The following is a 20,843-nucleotide window of genomic DNA, read 5'->3' on the forward strand; positions in this document are numbered from 1 at the left end:
CGGGCTTCTGCGAGCCCATGCGTAGCCCCCTTGTATTCTAGGACCTTTGGCAAGGTGAGGGCAGTGGGACAACCTACCTCATTTCAGAGGCTCCGCCGAAGCCAAATCTTCCCTCATCTTGATCTCTGATTCTCAGTAAGTGAAAGAGTGAGGGGACTTTGAGAACATCCAAACCTAGCCCAGCTGTGGCAGTTGGTTTATTGCTTTCAGCTGGTACTTGAACCCAGGTCCTGGTCTTGGAGGCTTTCCCAGGTTTAATCCCCGGAGCTTTCTCTGCAGCTGTATGACACTGCGCTGACCCCGAATGAGGATAGGAAAATAGAACCGGTGCCAAGCCAGAGTCTCTTTTTCATTTGGAGTCTGGCTGTCTGCCCATGACCAGGGTTACATAATGGGAAACATAGCCGGGGCTCTGGAGAGCCCGCGCTTCACCAGGCTGCCCAGACCTTCGCATTCTGATGCTATATATCTTCCTAATTGTAGCTCGGATGCATTTATCACACTGTTGGATTGGAGTACTGTTAAAAAAAAAAAAACAACTCCAGAAATTCCTGAACTTGCTGCTTTTCCATGGCTTGTCTTGTGTAGTCTACGGAGCATGCTGGAAACGACCTGGAGGGAGCCCCCTGAGGTGCTGTCACATCGGGAGACGTGGGGACATGGAGGGAGCGTGCAGTAAGCTAATTTCCGCAGGGAGCCCGCCTGTGCTGACCCTGTAGACGAGATAGACATTCCTGAGTTAAAAAGAAGCTCGTCCGCTCACCCTCATAGGGCAGCTCTGAAATAAGAACTAATCCCAAGCCTAGTCGGCACCCCTTCAAGGACGCTTAATACGTCTTCCCAGAAGGGCATTTTAGGAGGTCACTAAGTACTAGTCCATCAGCACTTCCCTGAAGGAAGTGGTGGTGACTGTGGGAAGCCCCTTTGCTACCCTGGCTCCCCACCCAGTCTCCCTGGCTCCGGGTTGAGGCGTCAGCACTCTAGCCTGGCACCAGGGGGTTCCTCTTCCTCCAAGTGCTGAGTGTGGGGCACACGTGATCTCTCCCACGGCAGGAGCCGCTGTCCCCCGCGCCCCCCCTCAGGACTTCTTGTGAGAGGAAGGGGTGTTGGCCCAAGGCTCCAGTCTGACCCCAGCAGGGTACAGCCACTGACCCCGGGAGAGTACTTTCCAGCTCCAGGCTGAGGTTATTTGGGTCCAGTGTGTGCTAAACTGAGAAGACGTGTTGGAGTGGTTACAGCTCAGAATTCAGAGAGGCTGGAACCGTGAGAATCCGCACCAGGGAGGCCACCGAGGACTCCACTCAGGCCGTGGAGATGTTGAGGTCCCCCAGGGACCGCTCTTTCCCAAACACACAGTGCTGATGGGTTTAACACACCATCGTCATGCGACCAAGGCCGTACGTCTGAGTGTAGCTTGGGAGAACCGAAGTCAAATAAGGCGCTGACCTAGAGAGAGGTTGAGGGAGGCACCGGAGAGGTACTTGAGAAATCCTGGAATGAGGTTACCGTGACCTGCTGTTGGCCATAGGGCTCCAGCTGCACTGCTGAGAACATGAAGTTTATGTTCTCAGAGAAGTGCAGGGTGACTGGGCTGCAGATTGATTTTGCCCTATTGGGCAGAATTAATTTCAGCGGGCACTCTTCCAAGGGCCCAGGTTGACTTGTTTGTGTGAATTAGGAAGGCAGAAAGGATCTTCTTTAACTGAGTCTCGTAGTTCTCAGTGGTCACCTAATAAACAGTGATGTTCTCAGAGGATGGTATCTGGCTGCCCATGACTTAACTCCTAGAGCAGTGAGAGCCCTGATAACGTCGTCTCCTGTTTATATCATGGTAGCATCTGGAAAATACACTGTGGTTCCCGAGTCTCAGAGAGAGCTGCGTAGATCTCCCCCACCCCGACCCAGGCTCTGCCCCATCCTGCCGAGCTGCCTAGCTTGAGACCAGAACCGAAGCCTCAGCTCACTGAGAATAGAGTTGGCTTTCCAAGGGGCTTACTGAGCTGTTTCAAGCCCAGGTGCTATTCTTTTGACTCTACCAGACTTGTTGCATTCAGGTCCGTTTCTGCTATTACCTGCTCATTTCCTCCAGTTTCCTCCAGTTGGGTGGGAGCAGGGGTCCTGCAGGGCTCCCGTGGGGCTTGGAACCCCATGTGGAGGGTTGTGGGCTACAATATGATGGTCCGTCAGCAAACAAGTTTTAAAAAGAGGATATAACGTATCTTAAGAGCATTTCTCTTGCTGTGGCCTTTAGTCTTCCCCCTTTGTGGCTATAGTCCACAGACCATCTCTTTTTCAGTTTTCTTGTGCCTGGCTTCTGTGCCATCTTAGCCGTGTTTCCAGAGCTCCTCACCCCAGGAACCAAAGACCCAACTCGTTTCCCATCTGTATTGCTTCTCTGATCTTCCATAGCTCCGAAACACAATGCAGGGCTTCTTCTCACTCAACTCTTTCCGGGTTTGTTCTGCAGCTGTGGCGTTTGAATGTTAGTGTTTAAACAAGCTGGTATTACACAGGAAATGGCCACCTCCACAGGCCCCTGCAGGCTTGTAACATGGGGTCATTGTACTTGATATTAATCACCAGTCAGCCTGTTCCCCCAGTAAAAATATGAAGGGGTGTGTGAGGGCCCAGTCCTCCTCAGATTTGCCAGAAGGATGGCCTGAGCCCCAGTGGGGCCTTCATCCTCCATTCTCTGAACTGTCGTCCTGGCCTCGGGTAGAGTTAGCAGAAAAATTCATACCTGACCTGCTCCCTATAAAACCAGCGGATCTGCCTCACTTTCTGAAGTCTAGGAAGGAACTTGATAGATCTCTGTGGTATAACTTGCCTCGCACATCTCACACCTGAATCTTTCCGAGCACATTGTAGTTGAGTGGCATGTTGTATGAGGAAATGCCAAAATTGAAGAAACCAGAAACCCACTGGTCCACCTGAGATCAGGGCTTCTCGGTTCCTTGGACCAACGCTGTTTGCAGAACTAACCCCAGCCCGAAGGGTTAATCTGATTCCCCGAGTCAATATTCCCCCAAACAACTGGCCAAGAGTGTGCATTGGTTCATTTCTGTGAAATGTGTTTCCCTAGTCACCTGGGCTGGCCTGGGCTGCATTGTATCGGCCGGCAGCTGCACCGCACTCAAACTGACAGCTACATTAAACCTTGGAATTCTGAGGCAATAAAAAGTAAATTAACTCTTATTTTTTTCCTTTCCTGGTGGAGTAAGTGAATGCCTGTCTGTAGGGAAGTGAGCGAGCCTTGGTCTTGAGTGCCTACCTCTAACTAGCCACCGCTGGTCGGTCCCAAGCTAGGATCTGGTGTTCAGACTCCAGCCAGAGGTCTGCTTTCCCGGTGTGTGGTGTGTTCTGTGGGGTTGGACCACTGGGTCACCCTGCAGCCGCCGATCCCTGCTCACTAGTCACATCACAGCTGCCTGAGAGGCTCCCTTGCCACCATTCTGAAAGCCATAAACAGACTTGCATACAGTTTCATGTTCTCTGGCTGCCTTGTGTCTGTTTGGGGGGAAGATTTTTTTGGACTCTGGGAGCTTTCCCCAAATATGAGCCGGGACCAGAACAAACCACAGAGGGATTTGCCCAAGTGGATAGCGCTCTAGAGGGTCCATTTAGAACTACTGGTGGCTTGAGCATGTCTGGAAACTCTCCTGGGGAGTCATTTCCTAAGCGTTTCTAGAAGAATGGGAGCAGTGTAAAGTTCCTCACAGCCACCAGAATTGGACATCGGGCCCCTTGGCCGGGGCCAACCTTGAATCCTTAACATTCAAGGGCTGCAGAGTGAAGGTTGGAAGGCACTCCCAGCTGGGATAAAGACTAGAGCAGGAAAAGGCTAACTTTTCCCTTTCTACTCAGACAGGAAGCCCTGTGTTCACCCACGGAACTGACCTCTCAGTCCAGAGGCCTGATCAGGGTAAGCTGAGGTGACGTTGCCCAGGTTCCAGGAATTACCTCATCCCGTTACAGACATCTTAACTTTGAGTTCAGACATCTCACCTAGTTTTTCAAAGTACCTCTTCCTTTTAGTATTAGTTTCCTGACACTCCCTTCTCCCCCACCCTCTGTAGGGAGTCACCGTATGGTCCATAGGCACCTGGTCAGTTGTTGTGTTTATGGGGCTCAGTGAGGAAGGCGAGGACTATCAATGAGCCATGAAGTGATCTGGGGCGGCCCCACTGCGATACCAGAAGAAAGTAGCCACTAGACTCGCATGCCTGTCTGGAGGGATCCAGACAGAAATGACCTTTCCTTGGAGCACTTTGTGTATTTATTTCCTTGGTTGTGCTCAGTCTAGCTTGGCCCCTTGGGCCCCTTGACATTTCTGGATCGGGAACTCAGGACACTTCCTATGTCTTTTGGCATCAGCTGCTGTTTACAAATCAATACTAGGGTAGGAACTTCCATCCACTGCATTTCTGCAATGAGTCTCCAGGTTTGGGCACCAGGTGGGTGGTAATGGGCGAAAGGCAGATGTGGGCAGGGGTCCCTCGTGGTGGCCGGCAGTCTCTGGGAGGAGTCCGTTTTGGTTTATCTGAGCCTTAGGGACAGGGAGCATGGTAATGAGAACCACATGGTACCACATATTTCTTCATCTTGGATCCAAGATGGTAGGGGTGGGAGGACGAGAGAGGGATGTGGGGCCTCCCATTGTGGCAGCCATGGGTAATTTTCTGCCGCCTCTCCCTGGCTTGAGATGCTGCTGCCCACACCACCACCACCTCCCCCCGCCCCCAAGTACGTCCTGAAGCAGCCTTGACCTGCACAGCACCAACCAAGGCCCCCAAGCCAAGAATTCAGCTGGGAGACTTTTCACCTTCTTCCTTCTCGCTGTCGTCTTTCCTGTTTATTTTCCAAATTGCTGCTCTGCAGCCGAGCAGTGCCTGTTGGCCAGAGCTCACCACTGCTGTGGGATCAGACTCAGGCAGTGGGCTCAAGTGGCCAGCAGGGCACAGGGGGAGGAAGCGGGGAGCTGGAAGAGCCTCCCTGTGCGTCTCCCATGGGCAGCGCTAACCTCGGAGGCGGCCCTGAGCGGCCCTATCACATCCGGTGCTTGTCTCTGCAGCCGGGACCGGAGGATAAACTATCAGAGCTGTGGGGCAGTGCATCATTCCTCTTATTATTTTCTTCTCTGCAGATGGGGTCGTGGAAAGTTCAGTTCCTTTTAACCCTCCAAGTTCTGTTTATTCTACAGCTGGTAGCCTGAATGCAGCGTTTCCCATTACATCACAAAGGGGCTCAGGCAGATCTCCGCACAGAAACGTGTTGCAACTGTTTATTTTTTTCCATATTTAAACATTTCTGACAGCCAAACTCAGCCGAGCCAAAAGATGGAGCTTTGTGAATGAGTCCGGTCATCTGTGTCTGTGCAGAGAGAGAGACTTTAGAAAGCTCTTGCCCCTCCAGTGATTCTTCCTAAACACGTTCTTGTTCCTGGGCAAAGCCTGGGAGGCGAGTCATTGTGAGGTACACGTGCGTTGATTTTGTGCCGTTGTGTGATTAATGGAGCTGTGTTCCGCCTGGTTCCCAGGACACTCTTGAAAACAAGATGTTTCATTTCATGGCTTTTTCCTCATGCAGCGATTTCAGTAAATAAACCAGTGCAGGCTCCTTCCACCTGGATCCAGGCAAGGAGTCCTCACACCTCCACTCCACTCTCTCCCCCAGCATCACCTTCAGTGCCGTGGCCCTTGAATGCCCTCTCTTCTGCCATCTCCCAAAAGCTCCCCGTCTCCGGGAGAAACACGTTCCTCAGGTCTGAGGCCCCTCCCTGGCAGATCTGGCTCATGCGCAGTGACTCCTCTGGGAAGATTCCAGGATGTAGCTCGCTCTTATAGCTCTCTTCTGCTTCTCGCCTCTCGCCACCCCATCTCTTGAGCCTCATTGTAAAGCTTTTCTTTGTTATTCTGTGCAACTCACTCCTTTTAGAGTACAGCTTAGCATCCGTAGGGCACTTGCCTGTTCCAGATACCGTGGTTAAGGTAGTCTTCTGGAAAAGAAAGCCAAGTCCTTTACAGCCCAGGGCCTATAGGCTTGGCGGGTCCCGGATCTGACCACAGTTTGGCTGTTAGAGCTGTGTCCCGTACAGACAAAAAAGAAAGCTCTAAGGATCCTTAGCACCCACCAAAGCAGGGATGTGAGCCACAGGAGAGTTTTGACAAATGACAGTGACAGAGAAATGAACCCCCTTTTTCTAATTTGGCTCTGAAGTTTGAACTGGGGCGAACCGGACTTTGCCTTTTCAGGAGTTCTTACCATATTCGACCAGGACCTGGTGATAACGCAATTAGGGGTGAGCAGCCAACCCAGTTTGCCCAAGACTGAGGGGTTTCTGGCGACCTGGGACTTTCAGTACTAAAACTGGGACAGTCCCAGACAAACCAGAAGAGTTGGTCAACCTGTATGTTACCTTCCACTTGTGAGGGAGAGGAGGGGGAGAGTGGTGGCCAAGACAGTACTGATGTCATTCACCTGCTGAAATGCACGGGTGGCTTTTCCTTCCCAGGAGGATCTTGGCAGGCCAGGAATGAGGTTTTTGTTGGGTGTGTTTGATTGTTTTCCTCTTACCTATAGGAAGAGACCTCTAAACCATTGTAGGGAACTGGGGTGGGAGGCAACAACCACGTGACTCGTTGCCTGGTGTGTCTGGTCCCTCTGGCTGTGTAGGAGGAGGAGAGATTGGCATGGTATTGCTGTCTGTGTGGCATATACTTGGCTGGATAGGAGCAGGGGAATTCTGGGAGCCGCCTCAGGCACTGGTTGTCTTGAGTGTTTGAGTAAGTGTCTCAGGCACACTGTCTGGAAAGGTGACAGGACCTGCATTAGGCAACTAATTCTCTAAATTCTTTTTCCTTTCTGATTAGGATTAAAAGCATCCCCCTAATCAATTTCAACTTTGCAGAGATGGACACACACACCCACCAGATTACTGCCACGGGTGCAGTTCTGTCTCCGAGCTCTTTGGGTTAGATTTCCTGGCAGATGCCAGCCGTAGACAGCATTTGCCACAAGGACGTCCCTGCCCACAAGTGCTTAGACGGCTTGACCTGGTCCCTCTCTAGAGCTGCTCTTCTTGTCTTCCCTCCTTTCTCACAGGGTTGCTGTGGATGTGTGGTCAACACTGGCTGACTTCTGTAACATACTGACTGCAGTGAATCAGTCTGAGGTGCCACTGTACAAGGACCCGGACGATGACCTCACCCTCCTTATCCTGGAAGAGGATCGGCTTCTCTCGGGCTTTGTCCCCTTGTTGGCTGCCCCTCAGGACCCCTGCTACGTGGAGAAAACCTCGGATAAGGTCAGCCCCAGGCCAAACATCCCTCCCCATTCACCCCTCCTCTCAATTCTCCAGACTTTTTTATTCTTGGGAAGTTTTCTGTGCAAACGGAACATGATTAAGTCATTGAGGAGGGTGTTAAGGGAAAATATCGACCTTTTAGCCGCTGACATCCAGCTCCGTGTCCTGAAAAAAAAAAAGCCCTCTCGACTTCCTTTGGTGTGTGTGTGCGCTCGCTGGCATGTTGTATATACGATCATTTCCTCACTTGTTTAAATAGTGCAGCTTGTGTTGGCAGTGCTCTCACTCAGCTCCAAATGGTTTGCATCATGCTTAAGGCACCCTCCTTCCCCCCCCTTTCATCCTTCCCCCCAGCCACAAAACTCTGCACTAGGAAAACAGCCAGGGCTTTTTCCCTTCTCTAAGGAGGAGAGTGATAAATAGGTGACTAGAGAGAAGCAGACACCATGTGTTAACTTACAAAAAAAGCTTTTAGGAATATGAAGCATTCCCCGCTGCCTGGTTTCTATTTTTCTTCCTCTGAGGACCGCGTTTTAACCTGAACTTTTTCCTTGTCTGTCTGTTTATAGAAAACAAAGCCCATTGCCTGTTGCCCTGGTGGGGACTGTGGAGCTCTTAGCCTCTGCTTAACAGTTGGGGCTGCGGCCAGGTGTGGAGAGTAGAGCCGTCCTTTCCGCTTCCCATCCCCGTGCAGCAGTTGCTGGGCTGGGGAAGTCGCGCCCACAGACCCCCGGAGCAGGGTCTCCTATGCCAAGCAGGGGATCCCTGTGACTGACCCCTGTGCGGAGTTGTTGGCGTCACATCCCCTAGGGGAGAGCCTTTTGGGGATAGTCCCACAAGTGGCTTCTCAGAAGGAAAGATTTTGAGTTAGATGAAGTATGTATAGAAAGGCAGGTAGATTTTTTTGTTGTTGTTTTAATGTCAGATAGTAAAAGCTAAAATCCAAACATAAACTACAAATATGAGAGATTTTATGTTGAATGTAAATTTTTTTAATTATTCTTTGTGAAAAAAGGATCCATGTTCCTTGAAGACAAGTAAAAAGAAAAAAAATGTATCCACAGCTCCTTTACCCACTGGTAATACGACTGTTGTTTTTGCTGATTATATACAATCATATTTAACTTCCAGTATATGCACACACTTTTTTTTTTTTTTTAACACAACTAGGGATCATATTATACATGTTATTTGTCCTCTGCTTTTAAATATTTGGCTGTGCTGGGTCTTAGTTGTGGCACGAGGAATCTTAAGTTGCGGCATGTGGGATCTAGTTCCTTGACCAGGGATCGAACTCCGGCCCCCTGCATTGGAAGCCCAGAGTCATAGCCACTGGACCACCAGGGAGGTCCCTGTATTTCATTTGTATCTTTTAATGTGTTCTTAAATGGAATCATGTTTGAGGATCACTTAGTGTTCATTTCTATGCCAAGATTTCTTTAACCAGTCTTTGCTTTATTGAACCAAGGGACTATCCTGAATTTTTGAACTACTATAATCAGTGAGGTGATTCCTTATAGTAGAATTTTTTTCATATAATCCCTTTGGTTAAATTTCTATAAGCAGATAAAGTTCTCGACATTGACATATCAATGGAGTTTAAATGCAGTTAATGACTAATATTGGGAATGTGAGAACCTTTCTCTCTCTAGAGGAATACTCATTTTATGTTTTTCCAGTGAAAAGCTGGAATAAAGTCCTGCTGTTCTAGTCTCCGAAGGGAATACTGACAGGGAGTTATAGTGTGTGAGGCTGAGGACAGCTAACACAGTGCAGACTTCATGGAAGATGTTCAGTTGGAAGAGTTGGAAGAGAAACTGGGCAACCATGACTTGGGCCAGGGGAATCCTAGTACGTCCTGTTCTTCTGTGATCATAGGATGGTCTTGACTCGGGAGGATGCTTTCAGAAATTGGCTATTGGATTAACTGTCTTTCAGTGAAGAACAAGAAGGAGTCCTAATCAGCTTTAGACTTGCTAAGCCTTTTGCTGTGTGGCACATGGAATCTTAGTTCCCCCACCAGTAGTCGAACCTGTGCCTCCTGCCGTGGAAGCACAGAGTCCTAACCCCTGGATTACCAAGGAAATCCCTCTCCCAGCTTTAGTGTGAGCACATGATACATGTGTATGATACAGTATATGACATACAACAGCATGTGGCAAGTACATGACTGGCAAGAACACAAAGCCGGTGGTCCGTGCCCTCAGCCTGTGGTCCTGAACCACAGGCTGCCCGGGGCAGTCGCAGCTCACTGAGACTAAGGCAGTCTGAAGGTAGTCTCCGCTTCAAGGACTGTGAACTAGGCATGTCTAATACAGCATCTCCAAATCCAGACTTCTGAATTTCTCCTCCAAACCTGATCTGTCTTCAGTCTTCGCATCTTGGTAAATGGCAGCTTTGACTTTGGGGCTGCTCATGTCAGAATTCTTGGGGTTATTCTCGGCTGTCTTCTCACACCTCCATATCTAATCTGTCAGCAGTCCAAGTCTTCTTTACCTTGAAAATAAACACATACAGTGCTTTCTTACCACTGCACCCTAGTTCGATTCAGTGAAATGGCTTCTGACTATTTTCTCTAGCTCCTCCCTCCTCCTGCACTCCAGTCTATTTCCAACACAGCCACCACTGGAATGATCTCTTTATTTTTATTTATTTTATATTTGGTCGTGCTGGGTCTTCGTTGCCGCACACCGGCTCTCTCCAGTTGCGGTGCACAGGCTTCTCATTGCGGTGGCTTCTCTTGTTGCGGAGCACGGGCTTTAGGTGCGTGGGCTTCAGTAATTGCATTCCTGGGCTCTAGAGCCCTGGCTCAGTAGTTGGAGTGCATGGGCTTTGTTGCTCCATGGCATGTGGGATCCTCCTGGACCAGGGATTGAACCCATGTCCCCCGTGTTGGCAGGCAAATTCTTTTTTTTTTTTTTATTTTTTTTATTTAGAGGATAATTGCTTTACAATATTGTGTTGGTTTGGAAGAGAGGTTCAAGAGGGAGGGGACATAACGTATACCTATGGTTGATTCATGTTGCTATATAGCAGGTGAATTCTTAACCACTAGACCACCTGGAAAGCCCAGAGTGATCTCTTTAAAGCATCAGTAAGATTATGTGCCTTCTCTCTGAACTCTCTGGTCCAGCTCCTGCTACTCTGCTTGTGCCCATTATGCCCTAGTCACGTTGATATCCTTGCTGTTCCTCAGACCAGCCGCACACTCAGGGCCTTTGCACTTGCTTTCCTCGTAACCTGGAACACCCTGTCCCCAGAGCACTGTGTTGCCCTCTCACGCCCTTCTCGATGCCACCTTGGTTGGAAAAGTCTTCCCTGGCTACCCTATGTAAGATGCTACATGCCTTCCTTTGCCCTTTCCTCTCTTTCTCTCCATGGCAGAGAAAAATAACATCTCTTGAATATCTAGCATGTGTCAGTCCCTGGACAAGCTACTTCTGCCCGGTATATAAGTCCACACAAAGTGCCCGCCAAGTAGGTATTAGTACCTTCATTTTATAAAAGAGACAACTGAGGCTCAAGAAAGGAGCAAAGAATGATGATCAGCTCTTATGAAACATCTCCACCGCTGACCTGGAAGATCAGTATCGATATGGGGGACTCTTTAGGAACTCTTGACCTTTTGGATGTCTGAAGAAGACAGACATCTTCTCCAGCTTCTGGTGTTCACGACTAAGAAACGTAAAGTATCTCAAGGACTTTGTAGCAGCAACATGAGAATTTCATCGTGGTCGAGAGTGGTCACGTTTGGTCCAGCCTGGATGTTCACTAGACAGGCATTCACTGAGCAAACCTACACCACTCCTGTGTACACAGCAAGAGAGATCCAGACATACAAGGCAAACACCCACCTAGTTTGGGAGATAACTTGTGGCATACACAAAGATGTGACAAGCAAACAAGTTACTTTGCATCTATAGTTAAGGAGGAACTCTTGAAATTTTACTGAGTTGGTAGTTTCTCACTGAAGGCATTGCTGAAGGAGCACTGATTTGGCATTAACCGATCACTGTATTTCCTAAGCATATTCCAAGAAACTCTAGTTTTATAGGTTCTTAATAGTTCGGTGAAAAAAAGTTCCACGATCATGTGAATTAGAGTAACACAGTATTAGACAGAAGCTGTTACTGCAGGACTTCTTGGAGCTTCTAATGAAGTGTACATTGCAAGGAGGATAGCCTTTGCTACCTTTCCCAAACTTGCTTCACCCTTGATCTTTTTGATTTGCTGAACATCTTGCAGGATTAATATTCTGCCTAAAAGAAACAAACCGTAATAAAAAACCCAGGCATGGGATGAATAAGAGGTTGAGAAAACAGGTGGCTGTTGGGATTATTCAAAAGTGAGATAAAGAGTATGGTTAGGGTAAAAGCAACAGAGCGGAGCTGGTTACATGTAGACAGAAATATCACAGACGTTGAACGTTAGAGCCAGCTAGAAGAAAGTGATGTTAGATTCTTGAGTGGCTGCTCAGCACCTTAATTCAGAGGTTTAGTATCTTACCAAGGGTCATGTAGCTAAGTGAGGTTTAGAATCCTTGTCTGTATGACTTCAGAATATCATATTCTTATGAATGATTTGACATCTAGGATTTGCTTCAAAATAATCTGAGGAGGAAGGAAGGTGGATAGGAGTGTAAATGGGGAAAAAAAGGCCAAATGTTGATCATGATTAAATATGCATAATGGGTTTTTGTTGTTGTTCTGTTGCTAAATTGTATCTCTTTTCAGTCCCATAGATTGCAGCACCCCAGGCTTCCTTGTCCTTAACTATCTCCTGGAGTTTGCTCAAATTCATGTCCATTGAGTCGGTGATGCTGTCTAACCATTTCATCCTCTGACACCCCTTTCTCCATTTGCCTTCAATCTTTCCCAGCATCAGGGTCTTTTCCAGTGAGTCAGCTCTTCGCATTGGGTGGGTACATGGAGTTTATTATATTAATAGTATTCCACTTTTGTACATATATGAAAATTTCCATAAGAACAAGTTTTAAAAGGATAAATAAAACCCTGTGTCCTTTTTGCTGCATTATACTGAATAAGCATAAGTGATTGAAAAAGTAATCAAACCGTAATAATAGTAAGTTTAAGATGTTGCAGTCAACTGGTCAGGTTCCAGGCGTGCTAAGCTCTTTACACATATTTTCTCACTGAAACCCCAATAACCCTGTGGGCAAATAGGAGAAGTGGTAAAAAGGAAATTGTTTTAGGAGAAACATGTTGAGTTCATGTTAGATGTTAGTCAATATCAAAAAAGCTTAATTATCTAAAAAACATACATGTGACTGTATAGCTATAGGTAGTACTGAATAAGGATTTATTTAGTGACAGGCTATTTCTCTTCTTAGGCTCTAAAGCTCTAGCCATTTAATGAGAACCAAATCATTTATGTCATAAGTAGACGTAAGCTATCCTCATTCTAGCTTCCCCAGGTGGGTTAACTTTGTGATCTTTTGTGTCTTCATTCCCATGTTAGGTTATCTGACCCAAGAACTCGGTGAAGAACTTTCCAACAAGTTAATGCTGGGGCAACTTTTAAGCTTGATTAAGAAATATAGATTATATTCTAAGGTGATGTTGTTTAGTCCCCTCAGTCGTGTCTGACCCTTTTGCAACCCCATGGACTGTAGCCACCAGGCTTCTCTGTCCATGAAATTTTCCAGGCAAGAACACTGGGAGTGGGTTGCCATTTCCTTCTCCAGCAGATCTTCCTGACTCAGGGATCAAACCCATGTCTCCATGTCTCCTGCATTGCATGCGGATTCTTTACCTCTGAGCCACTGGGGATGATGTTAGACATCTCAAAATCATATCCCATTCATTCTTGCAGTCATCTTTGCTTTCTGTCTGGATGTAGGATCTCAGGAAACTGTCATTAATATCTAACTGAGGTTAAAGATGAGGTTTAAACTGTCCAACTTTTGAAACCATTGTCTATTTCTTGTCTATTTCTTAAATGACAGTTTTGGCAAGTTGCTTGTTGTACATACACATAATTATGCAAACATATTTTAAATAGAAAATATAGACAAGCCCAGGAAAATAAAAATCACCTACACTACCACCTAAAATTAACTAGTGTTAACGTTTCGTATGTGTCCTTTCAGTCTCCACCCCCCATGCTCATATGTGTGTATTATTTTCCTTTAATACAATTGAAATCATATAGTCTATGCTTCTTGTTTTGTGCTTTTTAAAAAAAATCCTTGTTTATATATATATGCGCACACATGTATACATACATACATACATATATAGTTTGGGGACAAAAGTTGCCTTTGTTTTTTGGTGATCTGGAAAATATTCATTTTAAGTGGGACTAATTTTTTTTAAAACATGATATAATCTTCTGTTCTCAAAGCAGCAACATCAAGAATGAAGGGGGGGGAAGTCAGTTGATTATCCTATATTTAAGATGCAGAAATTAGGACTGCTTACAATATGTATTTTCTTTTTCACACAATTGCATTTTGTTTCTAAATTTATAATTATTTCAAATTTATATTAAATGTTTTCAGTACTCAGTTTTTAGTCTATTTGTGGCTTTCCCATTTTTATGTTCTTTACTTTGACTCATTTGTTATTTAGATGCGACATTATAGAATTTTTCCAGCAAAGATAACATGAAGGCTTTTTAAAAATTAAGGTGATTTTTGTAAAATACAGTAATATATGCAAGAGAATCAAACAATTCACAAAAATATATAGGCAAAAGTCACGATCTAGGGATAACCACTGTTAACAATTCGATATTTGTCTTTTTATACCACTTCTATGCCCATTGAAATGTATTTATAAACATACATACATATATGATCAAAATGATAGTGTGGTATACATTCTCTTCCTTACTTTGTTCTTTTCATTAAACAATATATCAATGACATTCTTCATGGCTGCTATCTGAACACTTGTGTTTTGAAAGTGTTCTTATTTTGCCCTTGCACATGAATGGCAACTTAACTTAGGTCAACTTTTTTCCCCTTTAAAACAATAACTATTATTCCATTGCATTAATGGTTAGGAAAAAATGAAGAGAAGTTTTACTTTTCTTCTTTTGTAGGTTTACTTTTTTTTCCCATACAGCATGGGTAACTTACAACTTCTTCAATCTTGAATTTCAAATTGTATGAGGATTTGTTTAGATGTTGGGCCCTGTAGTTTAATGTTGTGTGGCATATAATGAGCTCTTTAATAAGCAGATGGAGTTCTATCTTTGGATCAGAAAAGTTTTCATGTCTCATGTCTTTGATTACTAATGTGTTTGTTATTTTCTGTGGTAATTTCTTTTCTCCTGACGTATATGTTAGATCTCTATTCTTTGTCCTCCACATATCTTTCTGTCATCATTTTTTTTTTCCTCTGTCATCATTTTAATTTTTTTTTGCTTTTGCCTCTACAGCCTCAAAAGGCTTCTCAAGTTTTTCCTCTCTGTAGTTGGTTCAGATTTTTATAGTGTTGATTCTATTCTTCACTGCTTCTAATTCAGTTTTTTAAATCTTCTGTTGCATTATTTGTTTCCTCATGTTATTTCTCTGTCTTGTCCTGGAATCTTTATATTTTTGCCTGCCTTTTATCCAGGTCTCTTTGTTTTTGTTTTTATCATTTTTTAGCATACTTTACAAAATCTGTGATTTTAAAAATCCAATCCAGTGTGAGAATAAAGCAGATACTGTCTTTTTCATCTAATACTTTTCCTCCAAGTATTCGGTTTCTCTGTCTCTTTGCATGCTCTGTTCCCTTTTTTTATGTTTCAGACTCTTTTCCCTAGGTCCCCTTGTATTGTATTTCTGCAATCCAGTTCTGGTCGTTTTTGTTTCTTTAAACAAAGGTTTACTCAATTCTGATATTTTGTCCATAACAGGTTAGGTAGATTCTCACTGGATGCCTTCTTTATCTACAGATATTATTTAGAATCCCCTTCTCAAGTCTAAAATTGGTTGATATGTTTGTACTACCAAGTCACCACCCTGAAGGGCATGGGGAGGAGGCCAGATGGTGTGCATTCTCAACATGTGATTTTATTTTGTATATGTTCTGTCCTGTGTATAATGGACCTACTTATCAGAGCTAGCATCCCATTTACAGTTCTTGTTTCACCTAAATGATAAGGCAAATTCTGACCTTCCCAGAGCTGTGGCCTACCATGTCAAGAAGAAATTCCACCCTCTGGCCACTTCCCATTTACATTTTTTGGGGCCTCTCTGAACTGCTGATTGTGAATGGTACTAATCTGTAGCTGTGAAAAGTCTTCCAAGTGGTATTCTGCATCTGTCCCCACATCTTCACATTTTGTGGTAGGCAGAATAACGCCCTCCGTCAAAGATGGGCCACATCTTATTCCCCAAAACCTGTTAAATAAATTACATTGCAAGGCAGAAGGGCCTTTGGAGATGTGTTTAAGTTAGGGATATTGAGATGGGAAGGTGACCTTGGATTATCCAGGTGGTTTAACATATTCACGAAGGTCCTTACAAGGAGGGAGGAGGGTCAGGGTCAGAAAAGGGAGACGTGGTGATGGAACCAGAAGTCAGAGAGAGAGATTTGGAAATAGTATGCTGCTGGCCCTGAAGATGGAGGAAGGGACCATGAGCCTTGGAATGCCAGGTGACCTCCAGACACTAGAAAAGGCAAGGAAACAGATTTTTCCCACAGAGTCTCTGGAAAGAACAGCCCTGCCAACACCTTGATTATAGGACTTCTCATCTCCCAGGCTATAAAATAATAAATTATATTGTTTTAAGTCATTGAATTTGTGGTATTTTGTTAGCAGCAGCAGTAGGAAACTAGTTGACTCTTCCAAACTGAAGAATTTTGCCAGGTTCTTCATAGTTTCTTCTCTTTCTGCTTTCTTTTTATTTTGCTTTTTTAATTATGAAATATGCATATGGAAATATGTAAAACAAAAGACTGATCACATGGTGAACAACTGTTACTACCACCAAGCATGTCAAGAAATAGGACGAGATAAGAGTCATTAATCACCAGTTTCATTCAGCTTATGTTGAAGGTTCTAGCCAGTACAGAAAGATAAGAAAAAGTACTAAAAAGACAATTGGAAAGAAAAGGAAAAAAAACTGTCTTTATTTGTAAATAATGTGATTCATATGTAGAAAATAAGGATAAATTATTCAGATTAATAAGTGAGTTTAACAAAGTTGTTGGATATAAAGTCATTATACAAAAATCAATTCCATATCTATATACTAACATCAAGCAAAGTAAACTTTTTTTTAAGTTGCTCTCTTAGAAAGGGAAGCTGTGGATTGGCTCTTAATGACCTGTTTCTAGCTATCCTCAATCCACCTGGCAGTAATTCCATAGGGTTTATGGCAGATGGATAGCATTTTCCCATTTAACAGCTATTGACTGTCAGGCACTATGCTAGATTCCGTGGCCCTTGCTGTGAACTTGATAGACAAAGGAGGCATTGTGGGGAGTTGGGGGTATGCTCTGTATATTCAGTTTGGTCACTTCAGTTGGGATTTTGAAATTAGAGTTATTTAACTCAGAAGCATATGCTTTTAAGTTTTTTAAAATTATTAAAGTCTTTCTTTGTCTTACAAAATAGATGTTCCTTTTAAGAAATATTAGAAAAATCAATATTAGCATTAAGGAAAAAAAGATCCCTTGATCTTCCTGTCTTCTATCCCGGTTGGATAGATGGATGGACAGAGAGATACATGTGAAGTTTTTGGCTTTTTAACGGAACTATAATGAAACTACATATATTGTTTTGTAATCTACTTTGGTCACTTAGCAGTAGATGTATCCTGGATATAGTTCCATATTCACTTTAATGAATGTGATGTGAACTTTAATGACTGCATGATATTAACGTGTATGGACATACCATAATATTTTAGTCCTCAATAAGACATTTAGAAAGTTAGTGACTTGTCACTTTTGTAAATGATGCTATCTCAGGCAGTCTTTATATATTTTTTCTTTATCAGTTCATAAGGTAAATTTTTGAGTAGAATTACTAGGTCAGGGCTTTGCTGGTAGTTCAGTGGTTAAGAAGTGCCTGCCAACGCAGGGGACATGAGTTCAATCCCTGGTCTGGGGAGATCTCATACCACCAAGCAACTAAGCCTGTGCACCACGACTACTGAGCCCGCGCTCTAGAGCCCACAAGCCCCAACTGCTGAAGCCCACTCATGCCCTAGTGCCCGTGTTCAGGAACAGGAGAGTAGGCCCCGCTCACTGCAACTGGAGAAAAGCCCATGCACAGCCACGAAAGCCCAGTGCAGTCACAAATTAAATAATCTTTGAGAAAAGAGAGAAAGAATTACTAGGTCAGAGAGGATATACAGATTTTTAAGACTTTTGATAAATAATGCCAGATTGCCCTCCAAAAAAGGTTATAGCTGTGTAAACTGCAGAATATCATCTCTTGTTATCTAGCATCCTCACTAATCATGAATGGTTTGAATTTTGTAACTAAGCCAAAGATGGGAGAAAAATCGCATCTCATTGTTTTAATTTTCATTCTTTGATTACTAATAGGGTTTTTTTTCCTAGTGTTGTGCTTACTGAGTATATGTATTGGTATCATATTTTATAAATTATGTTCTTTGCCCATTTTACGATTAGAATGCTTATCCATTTTTTCTTAATTATTTGTAAAGGCTTTTTATGAATAACTTTTGAACTTTCTTTGGTTACCCTCATACAAGAGGTGTTTTATTTTTATACTGAATAAGATAAGAGCTTTTGGAAACTTAGAAGGGAGAGCACTCTCTAATTTTTAGGCACTAAAACATATATGTTCCTTTGTCATACCGTGCTGGATAAGATCTCTTTTTTTCACCCTTTGAATTATTTCTCCTTCTTGCAATTCCTTCTCTATTGGTCTGTAGATATCTAAGGAAAAATTGTTTCCAGTCAGATGTTTAGAAATAAACTATGAACGGTGTTTATTTCCTTCACTATTTTGCCTGTTTAATCAAAGGGGCCCTTGATATAAGGGCTCTAGCATGAGGTCTCTAGTTGTGACTCATGGGCTTAGTTGCCCTGTGGCATGTGGGATCTTCTTGGACCGGAAATCAAACCCATGTTCTCTGCATTGGCACATAGATTCTTAACCACTGGACCACCAGAGAATTGAAGTCCTCTTTCTTTCTTTTTCTTTTTGCCTCTTCTCACTTGAGGTATAATACTTTGATGGGCCAGTTTGTACGATGACTCATTTCACTAGTGGCCCTTTGGCACTAATCTTTTGTATTATATATTTCTCTCTGTCTGCTCATTGTTGCCCTCCCTTACCTTTTTTTGTGTGCTCTCTCTCACCTCTTTACTAATTGTATATAAATTTATAGAATTACTAATTACCACTTCCATTTACTTCCATCCATTCAGTTTATATCAGTCATTGTGATTTATAGAGGGCTTCCCAGGTATCACTGGTAAAGAATCCACCTGCCAATGGATATATCTCAGTCTGTTTATCCATCCACTTGATCATGGCCATTTGGGTTGCCTTATCTTTTAATGTTAGGAGTAAAGATGCTGTAAACATTAATGTACCATCTTTTGTGAACAGATGTTTTTATTTCTTTGGGGTAAATTGCTAGAAATATCAATAGAATTGCTCTGCCATATATAAATGACTTTCTTAAACTCCCGAATTATTTTCCGAAGTGATTGCACCGTTTTACTCCCACTGGCAATGGATGAGAGTTCTGGTTGCTTTGCATCATTGTGGACATTTGTACTTCTAGTTTTTATGATTTTAGCCATTCTCATGTATCTCAATTTAATTTTAGTTGGTGTTTTCCTAACTAATGGTGAGCTTTTCATGTGTTCATTAGCAATTCATAGATATTCATTTAAGAAATGTCCAAATCTCTTGCCCATTTTTAAAAATTGTTTTCTAATAGAGTTGTAAAAGTTCTTTCTAGACTCTGGACACAAAGCCTTATGAGATTTTGTCCTGTGGCTATTTTCTTTTGTTTAAAATCACTGGACATTGCAGATAATTTGTTAAAGAGATTCTGGACTTTGTTACCTTCCTCTGCAGGGTATTCTTTGTGGTTCTTTTTAAAGAGGCAGTTATATTACTGCTTGATCATCTTGAACTAGTATAGGATTAGCTTTTATACATTATTAGTGCAGCTATGTCGGAACCTAGGATGTTTCTCAAGCACCACTGACTTGGTGACAGCTTCCAAGCCCCATCTCCGCTGCCAGTTTTGCTTTAGGCTGGGTTTTAGGAACAATTAGTGCACATTCAGGTTAGGTCTAAATCTAGGATGTGGCCTCTCTGGAACCTCAGGTGATTTTCAAGGGATGTTGTTGTTGTTTAGTCGCTAAGTCGTATCTGACTCTTCGCGACCCCATGGTCTGTAACCTGCCAGGCTCCTCTGTCCATGGGATTTCCCAGGCACAAATACTGCCATTTCTTTCTCCAGAGGGTCTTCTTGACCCAGGGATTTGAACCCGCATCTCCTGCATCACAGGCGGATTCCTTACCCCTGAGCCACCACCTCTAATAGCTCTCTTGCCCACTTGTAGCCCTGTAGCGGCTGCCATCTGGTAACCCTGGTCATCTTGGCCTACCTATATACAGTCTAGCCTTCACGTACTTGTGCACTGAGGACTCTCACATGGACTTCAAGCCCTTTGCATAGCTTCTTTCTGTTCAGTTTCTTAGTCGTAGATTCAGCCCTTTCAGCTGCCTCAAATTCTGTTCTCTCTCTCCTCAGCTCCTCAGGACAATCATAATATCCTTGGGATTCAGCTTTCTGTGTCATGGTTGGAAAATTATCCCCAAGTAGAGGATGGAGTGATTGCCGGCTCATTTCAGGAGTTTCTTTTCCCGCAGGGAACAGTCTTGCACTGCCTGTTGAGCACTGCCTAAAAATAGTTGCCTTATATATTTTAGAGCTGTTTATGGGGTGAGGACTAGTCCATTACCATCGTGGTCAGAAAAATAAGGTGGACTGTCTTTACTTTTTTTTTTTTAATGTTTAGTGTTATTTGTTTAGTTATGGCTGTGCTGGGTCTTTATTGCTGCACAGGCTCTTCTCTAGTTGTAGTGAGCGAGGGCTGCTCTCTAGTTGCATGGCATGAGCTTCTCATAGAGGTGGTTTCTCTTGTTGCAGGGCATGAGCTCTAGGGCACATGGCTTTCAGTAGTTGTGGCACACGAGGTCAGTAGTTGTGGCACACGAGGTCAGTAGTTGTGGTGCACGGGCTTAGCTGCCCTGTGGCATGTGGACTCTTCCCAGACCAGGGATCAAACCCATGTCTCCTACATTGGCAGGTGGATTCTTTGCCACTGAGCCACCAGGGAAGCTCCTGTCTTTACTTTCTTTTTTTTATTACTTTTTTAAAATTTATTTATTTTAGCTGTCTTTACTTTCTAATTAGAAAAGTAGTTAATGCTCTCTGCAATAATATTAAAATAATACAGACTATAGAACATGAGAATATAAGTTCCTCTGTTTGAAAGATGATTGTTATTAGCAGTTTGCTAGCAGAGTATTGATTTTTCTAATAAATTTCAAATAACATGCTATGTATATATTACCAGTA

The 20,843-nt window shown here is 43.8% G+C and overlaps 1 protein-coding gene across 7 annotated transcripts in view; it reads left to right on the forward strand.

Moving 5' to 3' along the window:
* Window positions 1-20,843, forward strand: part of SMG6 (SMG6 nonsense mediated mRNA decay factor) — a 197,945-nt gene that overhangs the window by 97,887 nt on the left and 79,215 nt on the right. For all 7 annotated transcript variants that reach the window (XM_081580003.1, XM_081580004.1, XM_081580008.1 and 4 more), the window contains exon 13: window positions 7,102-7,303. In XM_081580003.1, the coding sequence (XP_081436129.1) occupies window positions 7,102-7,303 (202 nt within the window). The remainder of the gene's footprint in view (window positions 1-7,101; window positions 7,304-20,843) is intronic.

This window comes from Giraffa tippelskirchi, chromosome 3 (assembly GCF_054371585.1).
Source record: "Giraffa tippelskirchi isolate mGirTip1 chromosome 3, T2T-mGirTip1v1.2.pri, whole genome shotgun sequence".
Taxonomy (NCBI): Eukaryota; Metazoa; Chordata; class Mammalia; order Artiodactyla; family Giraffidae; genus Giraffa; species Giraffa tippelskirchi.